Genomic DNA, 12,332 nt, shown 5'->3' on the forward strand with positions numbered 1-12,332 from the left:
AGCTTAGCCAGGAGATTCCTGGCACAGTGCAGTCTGAGGAGATCAAAATCTAAGTGAAACATCAGCCTCATTACAAGGAGTCAAGTGAGTCTGGACTGTTACTTTAAACATCAAGCTTCTCTTCTGGAGGCAGAGCCCAGCAAGTGGTCCAAAGCAGCAGAGCGCACAGTGGGAGCTTGTGTAGGGACTGGGTTGCTCTTGGATCTGGGGTTGATATGGATGCCATGCAAGCGGGTGCCTCAGTGAAAACTAGGACAAGGACTAACTCAAGACTGAAAAGTTCAGCTCATGGCTATGACTGAAAGAAAACAAATCTGGTAGGTTTCCTACCAATTAATCATTTAAATTTGCTTTCAAAATGACTGAAATCAGACAAAGGGCTGATTTCATTTTCTATTTGGTAAACAGAATGAACATTTGAACCTATCTACCGAGAAGATTCGCCTCTCCTTGCCAACCACTTGGAGCCATCGGTCCGAACCCGCCGAGACATAAGCATTCCAGTTCTACAGGAACTAGATTGTTAGAGAAAAAGTAAGTCATCTCTCTGTGGAACAGTCAATCCAGCTAGTTGAGAGCGCTGACAATCTTATTCTATGGGAGAAACCATGGAGGGGGCACCCTTGACTTCTTAGGTGCTGGGATTAAAATCACGAGGAATCTGAAACCAAATTCTTTGTTCTGGTTTTGACCATGTCACTAAATGGAAGAATGCCCCGGGCATCTATGGCTTGGACAGGTGTTTATAGTCAGGCACATGAGGTAGTAATTCTCTGCACATCGACCAGCACAGATCCTTTTTCTTTTCAGGATGTCATTCCATTTTATAAGGCAACCCAGACTTCATGAAGCCACTGATCCCATTTACCTGGAAACTTCTGTTCGATCCCATTGAATTAATATTGTCAAATTGTTAAATAAACTGTTACTTATCGAAGTTTTCTAAGGTACATTAAATCATACTCGGGGCCTTATAATATCACTTGTTGACTAGAGCCATAGTTTGCAGTTGTGGAAGAGTGGAAGCCAAAGTGATCCTGTGGGGGTTTCTCATCACGAACAATTCTTACTGAATTAAGGAGCATGCCATATCAAAGAAATTTCAAACCTTTCTGAAATGGACATGAGATGTTATATATCAGATACTCACAGCACGACCTCCACATGGTCCAAAGCCCATTGATCATGACCTGTTCCATTGTGGCGTGGCTGCCACCAGCGCAATAAAACTCCTTTCATCCGTGCCTCCCTAGGTTACAGATAAGAAGACAGGTCAAACATTAGAAAAGAGAGAACTTTCTGGTAAATACAATAGGCTACTCTAAATCAACAGAACTTTGGGTATGCAATTTAGATTTGCTTAGGTCACAGTATTCTTCTAAGCAGCATCACATCTTATTGGCTACTCAAGGATTTGCAATCCTTCTACATCTCTCTCATTTCTTCCCCTTGTTCCACTAGTACCTGGAAGAGCTGCATCTTCAGTCAACAAGTGGGATGTACCTTCTGTGTGATGGGTTAGACACTAGACACTAGGGTACCAGGCCAGGCAAAACTGACAAACCTACCTATCCTCAACAAATTCTCAAATCAGTGTACCCAGCAGGAGATTTAAAATGCTGTCTTCTAAAGGACTAGAAACACATTATTGGGAGGGAAATATGCACAAAGCACCTTGGTATTTAATTGTTTTTCTCTATTCCTTCTTGCTTTTATTCCTGGCTCCAAGTTTTGTCAGTTGTCCCAATAGGAAACAGTAACACAACTCTGGAGATCTGGATTAGTCAGTCTCGGTTCTGCCACCACTGACTTTGTGGTGTTTGTTCAATAACTTCACCACAGACTGTTGATTCTCCTTTCTGGGCACTTACAGGGGGACGTTGTAGGACACCCTCTGGGCCTGGGTGAAGTCCTTGGGCTGGTGCTGCGCGATGACATGCCAGGTGATCCCGTTGTTGACGCTGTACTGCAGCAGCACGGCCTTGTCCACGGCGTGCGGGCCGCTCAGGTCACTGTTGCAGCTGTCTGTCTGCGATGTGCTCCCAATTTGCAAAACAAACATAATTTTGCTGGGGAAAAAAAAAAAACAACCACAGGGGAATTCATTTTTAAACAAAAGTCAGGTAGTATTCAAGGAGTTATACTTTATTTTTTTATCTTTCTTGTTTCTAAGTTCTGTAATTTTCAAGTTCATAATATGGTAAAAATAGAAGCATCCAGTCTTAAGACTAAGTCATACAAATAACAAAATTTATTTAAACTATCTTTTACATCATACATATGAAAAATAAGCTTGGAAGGCTGGTGTTCTACACAGAGAAAACAATTTTGACTTTCAAAGATCTTTTTTCTTCCTTTGATGTTAGAAATCTTGTTAGAACATTTCTCCTGAAACACCTTCTGTTTTCTGCAAGGTAATATCAGCCAAATAGGCAGCTGAGGACATGGAGAAGACAAGATATAAAGCCATGATATTTACTCCACCATATGCTTTTTATGGTGGAGAAGGAAAGAGTGGCTTTATTTCTTGGCTAGGCAAAGGGGAGACACAACAGGCTAGTGCCTCAAGAACTGTGCCCCTATGCTATATGCTTTTTATAAACAGCTTCAAGCTGAACAGAATCTGGATGAGGAAAAATCATGTTTATTTTAGGAAAAGATGCCTGGAGATCAGAGAAGAGAGAAAACTGAGTTAGACATGCAGGCTCTGGACCATGTCTGCTGTTGGGTTTGATGTGTCCTTTTGCTTTTCACAGGCACCCTTGCCCTTAGAAGATATAGTTTTTAAACATAGGAAATCTATCTTTATAAGATTCCTAAAGTGATTAATAAGATTCCTGAGTGATTAACAGAGTGATTAATAGGTGGTCAAATAAACTGCTAGACTTACACCTGTAAATGCATTGATCAATTTAAAGCAAAGTGAATTGTTTAGCAGACAAAAAGCTGTGTTTGCTCTAGCTCAGGTGCAGAGCTGGAAGGGCAGGTGGGGAAGAAAATCCAAGCCTCCTGGGTCTCTTTTCCTTTGTCTTCTCTATTCTACATTAGCACGCAGTTCCTAAACTGTGTGAACTTTTAAAGTTCCCATCTATCCAACCATCAATCTTCCATTTCCATTTGTAGCTACATATGCTAAATATAGGACTACGTATGCTTGCATTACTATAAATCTTCACACTCACATTTATATTTACATGCTTGCATACGGTCCACATTAAATTATCTATATAGATTATTCATAACCAATTATTTACTTTTTCAACTTTATTGACAAACAACTGACCTATAGCATTGTGTTACTGTGATACACTTCTCTATTTTTTATATTTGGCCATTTCTCTAAGCTTATGCCTATGTTACCACCATTCACAAGGTAACTCTATACTAAATTTAAGTAAATCATAATTCTGAATTGTGCAAACATATAATACTTTCTCACACCAAATGCAGCTGATATTAGTTTTCTACTGCTTAGTGACACCCATGCCGTGAAGTTCATGATCATATCTAACAATGGACAGTGATGTGCTTGCGACTGATTCTGTGTCTGAACTACAACACAGGAGTTTTGTTACCTTGCTCGAGTGAGATCCAGAGGTTTGGTGGCAGCTTGCCTTATCTGACAGCCATTAAAATAGAGCGAGTCCCCATGGGCATAGGGTGCCAGTTGCCCACAGCCACTTCCTATCACTCCACCTTGAATAGTTTCCCAGTTTGCCTCAGTGACTCTTGCCGACTCAAAATTATCTTTAATATAACTGGGAAGGTCATGACTGAAAATAGAGCAGTCATCGCCTAGAGGGAAATGAATAGTTGCAAAAATTAGCCAGAACAAACAGAATCATCAAAGATTATGAACAAGCATTCAATTTCACATTTAATCCAATCAATGTCAGATTTACTGTAAGAATGACAAAATGCCAAGCAGATACAGGTTCTTAGAAATAAATATTTCTCTTTTATTTCAGCAATTATTGGCTTATGCTGCTGAAAAGTCATATTATCTTTGAGTTGATATTTACTAAAATAGGTAGGTGCTAATGTACTTAGTACTGGTATAAGCCCATTGTTAAAAAATAGCATCTGACTGGGCTTGCATGTTTAGCAGCCATGGGTCTTAGAAGGGAGCTCTCACCCTGGCATGAGAGGTAAGATAATAATTTATTTTTCCCTAGCATGATAAGAAAATAGCAGGAAAGAAGTCATGTTCTTGTTCTCCTTCTAGCTCTTATAGTTGATTCTTGAGAACAGAGTCTATATTTTATTCATTGTTGGATTCTAGCACCTAGCATAATACTGAGTACATATAAAATGTTCCATAATGAAGCTGGAATAAATACAGGAATAATAAACTGGAAGTGTTTCTCAGAGATAACAGAGCTGCAATACAGGCATTTAAGGAAGGCATTACTTTAGCAAATGTGTATGTCTGTACATTTTTCCTTGACTGGAAATGCACAAATTTTCTTAATGTCTACAATAACTCAAAATCAAAAGCTCATAGTTCTGCTGGATCAGAGAAAAGGGCAAATTCTAGACACCTAGGACTCCTTGTAAGACAGCTGAGTTGTTTATTTGCCTAAAAGTTCAAATTCTCCATCTAACACATGGACAGACCCAGCTGGTCTCAGCAATAAGACAATCTGGGGAAGAAGACAGCAGCTAAGAATTTCTAACATCAGCAATGTTAACATGTAACAATGTAACAATCAGTCTACATTTATACTCATTTCATTTGGAGGCAAGGAAATAACATCCATCAAGAAAGCTAAGTAGACTCTACTCCAGAATCCAAATCTATGGGTTCTTGCATTGTACACCTGGAGAAGCTAATTCTGGTCCTCTTTGGATAAATCTCTCAGCTCTGAGAGACATAGAGACTGATTGGAAAGAACAACCTGGGTTCTGGTCTTCTTTCTGACATGTACTATTAGAGAAGTCTCTTAGGCTCCCTTTAATTTCTTTACCTATAAAGTGATAATGGTGACATTAACCATAGTTAATATATGGGGGTGGGTATCATAAGTACTAAATGACTCCGCTGAATGAATGAAGGGATACTTGTGTAAATAGTAAAGTATAAGGCAGTGTAAGGGTTCAGTAAAAAAATTTACTGTGCATTGCTCTTTGTCAAGAATTAGGCTCCAAGGATGTAAAAGTAATTGGATACAGTGAACTTTGTAACATAGAGGCTGAAACCTGTGAGAAACATTTCATCAAAGGAAAGCAGGACTGCAGGCTTTCAAACAGGACTGACAGAGCAACCTCCTGGTATCTCAGCAGTTGAGTAGATACTTTGCCCCAAATACATAGTTAGCCTCTAGAAACTCAAGCAGTAAAAATGTATTTTTTGAGTTATGAAGGTTTTTCTGTGTGTGTATGTGACGAAGAGACTTGGGAAATAGAACATTTTGAATTGTCAGCTCCATCTTGGGAGGCCAGGGGCACCTGCCCCTGGGAAAGGCCGAGGAAGAAAGAATATTGGTCCAGGGTCTGGGGACAGGCAGTCAGGCAGGGAAGGAGAGAGGCCCAGAGCAAAAATCAAGTGTGGAAGGTAGAGGCTGGGGCAGGGAGTTATGTGGAAGTTGAGGAAGGTGAGGTACTATAGAATATCCTGGGGGGGGGGGAATAAAATCTGCAGTTTTAAAAATTCAAGGAACATAGCATAAAATTATCCTTCATAATTCATCCCTGAGGTAAGTAAGTCTGTGATCAAAGAGTGCATCATTTATCTCAAATCCCTCAAGCAAGAGTTTCTACCATTCCCTAGTGGCCTTTGCACGAATGTTGCGATGAGGAGAACCTTATGGTCTCCTGGGTCAAGAACAACAAAACGGGATTCTGACCTTGGAAACTTTCATCGCAGATGCAGACGGCGCCGGTGGTGCAGTATCCGTGCCCACTGCAGAGCTTGGGGCAAGCCTCTCCGATGTACACGTGATCGATTGCCCAGCTCTGCTTCTCTGTTTCTTCGCCCTTCTGGATCCAGCGGAACTGTGTCGCACTGAAAGCAGAAGGGATTCAGGAGGCTGTTCTTGCCCATGGTGTGTCCAGCCTCTAGTCTCTGGAGATAGGGGCTATTTCTAAGAAAAGGGTTTCCAAAACTTTTCCCCAAAGCATCCAATTGGCGGAGGTGAGTGAAGTTGTACCCCTCAGACTCTGGAAGTAAACCCCCAAAATTCCTGAAAAATTTATGTACATTTCCTGTTCTAGTCCATAATAAGCCCATATCCATTTTTCCTACAGTGTTGTGTCATTTTCAAATCTTTGGGGAAAATAAATGCTACTCTAGGAAGACTGTGCTCCATTATATCTACCCTACAACTCAGTATAACCCGATCAGCCTGGCACACCCCAGCGGGCACTGATTGTGGGGGGAACAGCAGAGCCTCTGGGAGCATAGAACACTGGGGCAGTTGTGATGCCAAGTCCAAGTCTTGGGACACTTATCACTCAGGGTCTGTGACTGAGATTGGTGTGTGCTGTGGTATTTAATTAAAAGAAAATTTGAGGTCTATGAATCATTTACAAAGAAGAATCCTATTTCTTTTGGGCACACGCAGTTGCCATTTAGGGGCATGGGGCAGTGAAACGAGTGGGGAGATGAGGGGAGAGGGGACTAGGGCTACAACTAAAAGTCTAGACTCCTTTTAGCAGTTGCTCTCGGCTCCCTGTATGAGTTCTCCAGAGACTCACAGGTCATTCCACACAGTTCACCTAAGTACGCAGCCTACCTGGAGGAGACATGGTCAGGCAGCTGGATGGTGATTCTCCTCCAGCTAGAGCTGTTGACAGCATTGTAGATGGTGGCTTCATGGAACTGGAAGGGGGAGCAGCCAATGCTGTTTGAAGAGGAAGGCAGGCACTGGGTCTGAACGAGCTGCCAGGAATCGGACCTGCAGAAACCAGAGAAACCAGAGAGGCTGCATTAGACAGCTCTTCAGAGAAATATACAGCCTGTCTCATGTCAAGGTAATGCTTAACAATTGAGTTAAATTAAGACATTTTAATATAAATTTCATATATATATAATTACATATAATAAAAAGAAAAATGGAAAATTATTTCAAATAAGATATACTCTCTTTATAAGCACATTAACATATTTATAGATGACAGAATAAAATAATAGCGGGCACAGAGCTGACTCTAGTGGCTTCTGCTCCCTGATATTGCTACAAGAACTATACCTGGAGTTGACTGACAACATTCTCTGTCTACCCAAACTTTATTACTATAATTCATTTTTCAAAGTGGTGGTGGGAGGCAGGCCTATTGACACCCTAAAGAGGTAGCTGCACTAAGTCAGACTTACAGTCAACAGTGCTACTACGCTTAGGGGATGTGACTCTAGCTAAAGCATAATCAGATCTTTCGTTGATTTATATTTTTATTAGGGTTGTTTGAAAACAAGCAACATAAATAAAAGAGAGTTCTACTTTGAGGACAAATATACTGTCTTAGTTTAAAATACAAAATTTGTTGGCTGCAGCCTAGTATGAAATTGACTTTTCTTGGTCTGAAGGAAAAATTGAAAATAAGATACATTGTGAGTTTTATACAAATGACATTTTCACATGCATACAATTAACTGCCACATTTAATACATAAGAATGCTTCCCTGTAAGCAGTTGCCTTAAAAATAGACAACCATTTGAATTGTATATTCACATTTGGAGGAAATGTAAAAAGTGATTTCACAAACCTTGCATCCTTAGTGTACTCCAACATTACAGAATGAAGGTCACCACAAGAAGTGGCTTCACAACCCACAACAATCTAAAACAAGCAGATAATTGATATGTATCAGGCAAGATTAAATAATGCCTAGCATTAACGAGAACTCTCATCTCTCTTCATTATGATTCTGATAAGTAACCAAGAAGTATTTGAAGAAGCTTTTACAGAGCAGCCTGCCAGACACCAAGAAGATGTTCTTTTGAGTTTTGTACAAGTCATACCATTTTGCAAGGAGATGAGAATTTAGGTTAAAAAATACTATTTATATTTACTTAATTAGTATAACAACTAATCGTAAATTTGGGGAAGATAAATTGGTCAAAAGGAAAGTAGTATTAGGAGAATTAATGGAAAGAAACAAAGTATCATTGGTTCAAGATAGTTTCATTGATTTACTAACTTCCTTGATGCTGCCATTACATTTTTATATGTAATTAAAAATAGTTAATTTTTAATTACTTAATATTTCTTCCTAGTTTTTTCCATTTCCATGTAGATAAAAGTATTCCATATCATGTGCAATTAAATGCTTGAATCATCAACAGTGCATAAATGCTGTGAAGACTTGGTGATTCAAATTTAAGTTCTAATCATCTACTCAATCAACAAGTCCTGTTTCAGTGCTGACACTAGGGAAGGTTGGTGCTATAAACTTCATACAATATGCTTATTCATAAAACAACTGTGGTTTCAGAGAGAGAATACAATGTGTATTCCAGCAGTGGAAATGGAAACCAGAAAAATATAAAATGCTTTGGTGCTTCATAGGAAGGAGAGGTTGAATCTGATTAAGTGGGTGAGAAAATAATTCTTCAGAAGTTGGAGAGCTGAATTATTCCAACTACAAACAGAAATAATAATTATGTGATGTGATACAGGTGCTAACTACCACTATTGTGGCAACTGTATTATAATATATAAATGTATCAAATCAACATGTTGTATGACTTAAATTTACACAGTGCCATATGTCAAATATATTTCAATTAAAAAAAGAAAAGAATTCATCAATGAGAGTGCATGTGAGCTGTCCCTGAAGGATGGGAAGAGTCTCAGAGGTAGAGATAAGACAAAGATGTTTAGGTGGAAGGACTGTGAGTAGACATGCAGGGGGAAAGCACTGTGGCATGTCTAGAGCATAGCGTGTGGTTAATGTGTTTTGGTTTAAGTGTAGAACATTGGTAGAGAAGGCTGGAAAGATTGGTTGAGTTTGGCAGAGCATGAGTTGTAGTCAAAGGTGTTTGAGCTTAATATGGTAGGCAATGGGGGGGGGGAGTCATTAAGGGTTTATGAGCAGTAGAATGATGTATCAAAGCTGTACTTTGTAAGGATCAATCTGTGCTGCTGAAAACACGTGAAGTGGAGAGAGATTCGACAGGAAAGGACTACTCAGTGGATTACTGATTTAATGAGGGCCAGAATGAAGGTGGTAACAGTGCAAAGAGAGGAGATGCTATGGGTGCCAGGAATACAGGGAATTAGAATTAAAAAGATGGAGTAACTAATTAGATGTGAAAAATGATAAAGACTAAATTAACATTTAGAGCTGGTGAATAAGTGAGAGGTGATGCCATCAAGAGTAATAGGAAAATCAGAAAGAGGAGTTGGCAGAAGTGGGAAGGTAGGAAGTTCATGATTAAACAGGTTGAGTTGAGGTGCCAGTAATTTAAAGGTGTAGAAAAGTACATAGGTGATTAAAAGTACAGAATTAAATGCTGATGAGCCAGTCAAGGTTGGATATGCAAATCTTGGAATTGCTCTTAAAGATATGATACTTGAAGCCAGAGGGTGAATGAAGTTCTCAATAGTGAGAATGTCTATGAAGAGAGAAGAAAGCCTGGGAGAAGTACTAAGAAATGCTGATATTTAGAGGGTTGAGGGAAGAAGAGCCAAAAAGGAGATAGACGTAGCTATTAAGAAGGTAAGAGGAGAAGCATCAGAGAACCCAGAAACTGAGGGGAAAGAGAATTTCACCAGCTGGAGAAGACAAGAACAAGAGTGCCAAATAGTACAGAGAAAATGAAAAACGAGGAATGGGTGAAAGGTGTTGCATGTGGTGTTCAGATAGTCTATGATGACTTTAAAGATGCAGATTTAGTGACACTTTAATTCTTAAATTTCTGGGGACAAGTTTTTTTTTTTTTCTCTTTTTTAAAAGAAACAAATTGACTTGGCTAAAGAAGAAAATTTCAGTCTCTGCAGTTCTGGGTTGATAGAAGCAACAAAAGAGGAGGCCCCAACCAACTTAATAAAAAATATGAGTGTGATGCAGGCCTGAGAGAGGAAAAGCCTTCACTCTTAAGGGCCGTGGCTTTGAATTAGAGGTAGTGTAATTCTGGATGTGACTCTGAGTGTCCTTCATGTCACTAAGGTAAGGACAGTCCCGAGGGAGTGGGGCTTGCCTCACCCTCCAGTCTCTGAAGTAGGGTTTAATACAAAGCTGAGGAAAACAGAAAATTTGCCTTTTTTCTTCAACTTGGGAATTCTTCTTACAAAACTGAAACCCTATACACATTAACTCCCCATTTTCCCCTTCTCCCAGCTACGAACACATTTTTATTTATGCTAATAAGGATTCTTTCTGTCAACTGTCATTGTAGCACGTCTTTTTAAATAAGAGCATTAAAACAACTGATCTGTCTCTTTAAAATGATCCAGTAATAAACTGCATTTCTGTAATGTCCCTTTTTAGTGTTTTCTGCAATAAGACATTAATTGATAGTGCTTTATCTTTCTCTCTAATTTGTCTACTAATTACCTCTTATGCCTTCTCTTCCATTTTTCTATATGAGTAAAATATACATTTATTAATAAGAAGTGAGAGTCCTTTTCAAATCTTTGAGGATTTGGGAGGTTTCAGTTGGGCTAATGTACAGGCTTGCTGTTTGGAAGTCAGAGAGAAAAGAAAAATGGAAAGATATCATGAAAAAGGACATATAAAGAAGCAAAGTTTGATGTATGAGATAGGCATAAAGATAAAGTGGTAGAGAAATTAGCGGGAGAGAAAGAGAGACAGAAAGGGATAGAAACAAAGAAAGAGATAGACAAAGGCACCTACTTGATCTTTTTATTTTCAAGGTTTGTAAAAGTGAAGTCAAGATTACATATCTGAGATATAATATAGTTGCATGTCCTGCTATGTCTCAATATATGTGTGTTCAAATAATCCTACAAGATAAAGGCCTTTGTGAAAGATAACTTCTTTTGTTCATAAAATAAAGTCTCTTTTAATGAATGCAATTAATCATTTCCTTATAGTTGTTCAAATAAGCTTTCTCTCTGTACTCCCTCCCCCAAATTTAACACCAGACTGCCTGGAGGAGCCGCTTCCCCTTACTTTAAACTGCATCATATATCCTGGCTGTATAATGAGTTCTCTGGAGGAGAGTGCATTGTGAGTCTTGTCCTTCTTTTTATTTGGCCAGTAGAGGTGGAAGGATGGATTGCCACAGAATCCTGCTGTCCTCACGGCATTAGGGTAAAAACTCCAGTTTTCTTCATGGGAGGTGCCTTCTGTTAAGATAAATTGGAAGTAATATGGCATGTTATTCTCTTAAATTAATTGGTTTATTGTTGAACTACTTGAATGTCTATGCTCTAGCTCTTTGCTTACCCTTTAAGATTGATTTTTATTTTCTTTAATTGGTATAATATATAAGCAATCAAATCTAGAAAAGATTATTAAATGTTAGTACAATGATTACCCAACTTTTAAAATATAATTGCTAGTCTGGGTAACTTTTACTATTGCAAGATTTTTCCTGGAATACTTGCAAACCAATAAAATATGTATCTCTGCAGTATAGAAATTCTTAAGGAAACTGAAATTATTTGGGGCTGCTGAAATTTCAAATTATATTTAGAGCAAGACATTGTGTCTTTAATGGGATTTATTAAATTCTTTGTTGACATTTCAACAAGCAGTCAATCTTGAAGATGTATAAACTATTAGACAAAATAATAGCTAACATTCGTTGATCAGTAAATATACGGTAGGCACTCATCTAAATGCTTTTCATGTAGCAATTCATATAAAGACATAAGCAGACAAAAGATACACAGGGAGGATTGCTCAATGTCTTGTTTCTTACCATCATCAAAAGTGTCAACCAGTTGACTGGGATTGATTTCTGCTCCGCCAATCAAAATGTTGTCTAGTGCCCACTGAGCACGCTCTACCCCGGAGACCACAAGTCCATTGCTGATCACAAAAGGCTGCCACCAGCGAAGTCGAGTTGTGTTGGTAAGAGCCTCCTCGGGAAGAAGTATGTAGTCATGTCTGACTGAAATGTATTTCTGATAATCCATCTCATGGAGCAAAGACCAAGTAATTCCTATAAAACAAATATACCAATATAGTAACATACTGAAAAAAAACACAACACACCACCAATATATTGCAGTTACTACAAGTTCTCCAAAGAGATCTTCAGCCAGATAATGAGAACTGATTTCACTGACTTTAATGTTAAGTATTCACACACTGTTTCAAAATGAGACTGATGATATAAGGGGAAGGGTATTTAGAAATACTTGGGCAAAAATAAAAGTACCGAGGTAAAAATTAAACATTTTCAGCTTCTAAAGTTTTG

General features: G+C 38.7%; 1 protein-coding gene across 1 annotated transcript in view; it reads right to left on the reverse strand.

Moving 5' to 3' along the window:
- The window catches only part of RELN (reelin), a 530,384-nt gene that overhangs the window by 10,173 nt on the left and 507,879 nt on the right, over positions 1–12,332 (reverse strand). Inside the window, exons 56-63 of the mRNA XM_065939296.1 lie at positions 11,832–12,074; positions 11,078–11,253; positions 7,706–7,779; positions 6,735–6,896; positions 5,847–6,004; positions 3,576–3,795; positions 1,872–2,069; positions 1,151–1,249 (exon numbers count right to left, since the gene is read on the reverse strand). Of these exons, the coding sequence (XP_065795368.1) occupies positions 1,151–1,249; positions 1,872–2,069; positions 3,576–3,795; positions 5,847–6,004; positions 6,735–6,896; positions 7,706–7,779; positions 11,078–11,253; positions 11,832–12,074 (1,330 nt within the window). The remainder of the gene's footprint in view (positions 1–1,150; positions 1,250–1,871; positions 2,070–3,575; positions 3,796–5,846; positions 6,005–6,734; positions 6,897–7,705; positions 7,780–11,077; positions 11,254–11,831; positions 12,075–12,332) is intronic.

This window comes from Muntiacus reevesi, chromosome 6 (genome assembly GCF_963930625.1).
Source record: "Muntiacus reevesi chromosome 6, mMunRee1.1, whole genome shotgun sequence".
Taxonomy (NCBI): Eukaryota; Metazoa; Chordata; class Mammalia; order Artiodactyla; family Cervidae; genus Muntiacus; species Muntiacus reevesi.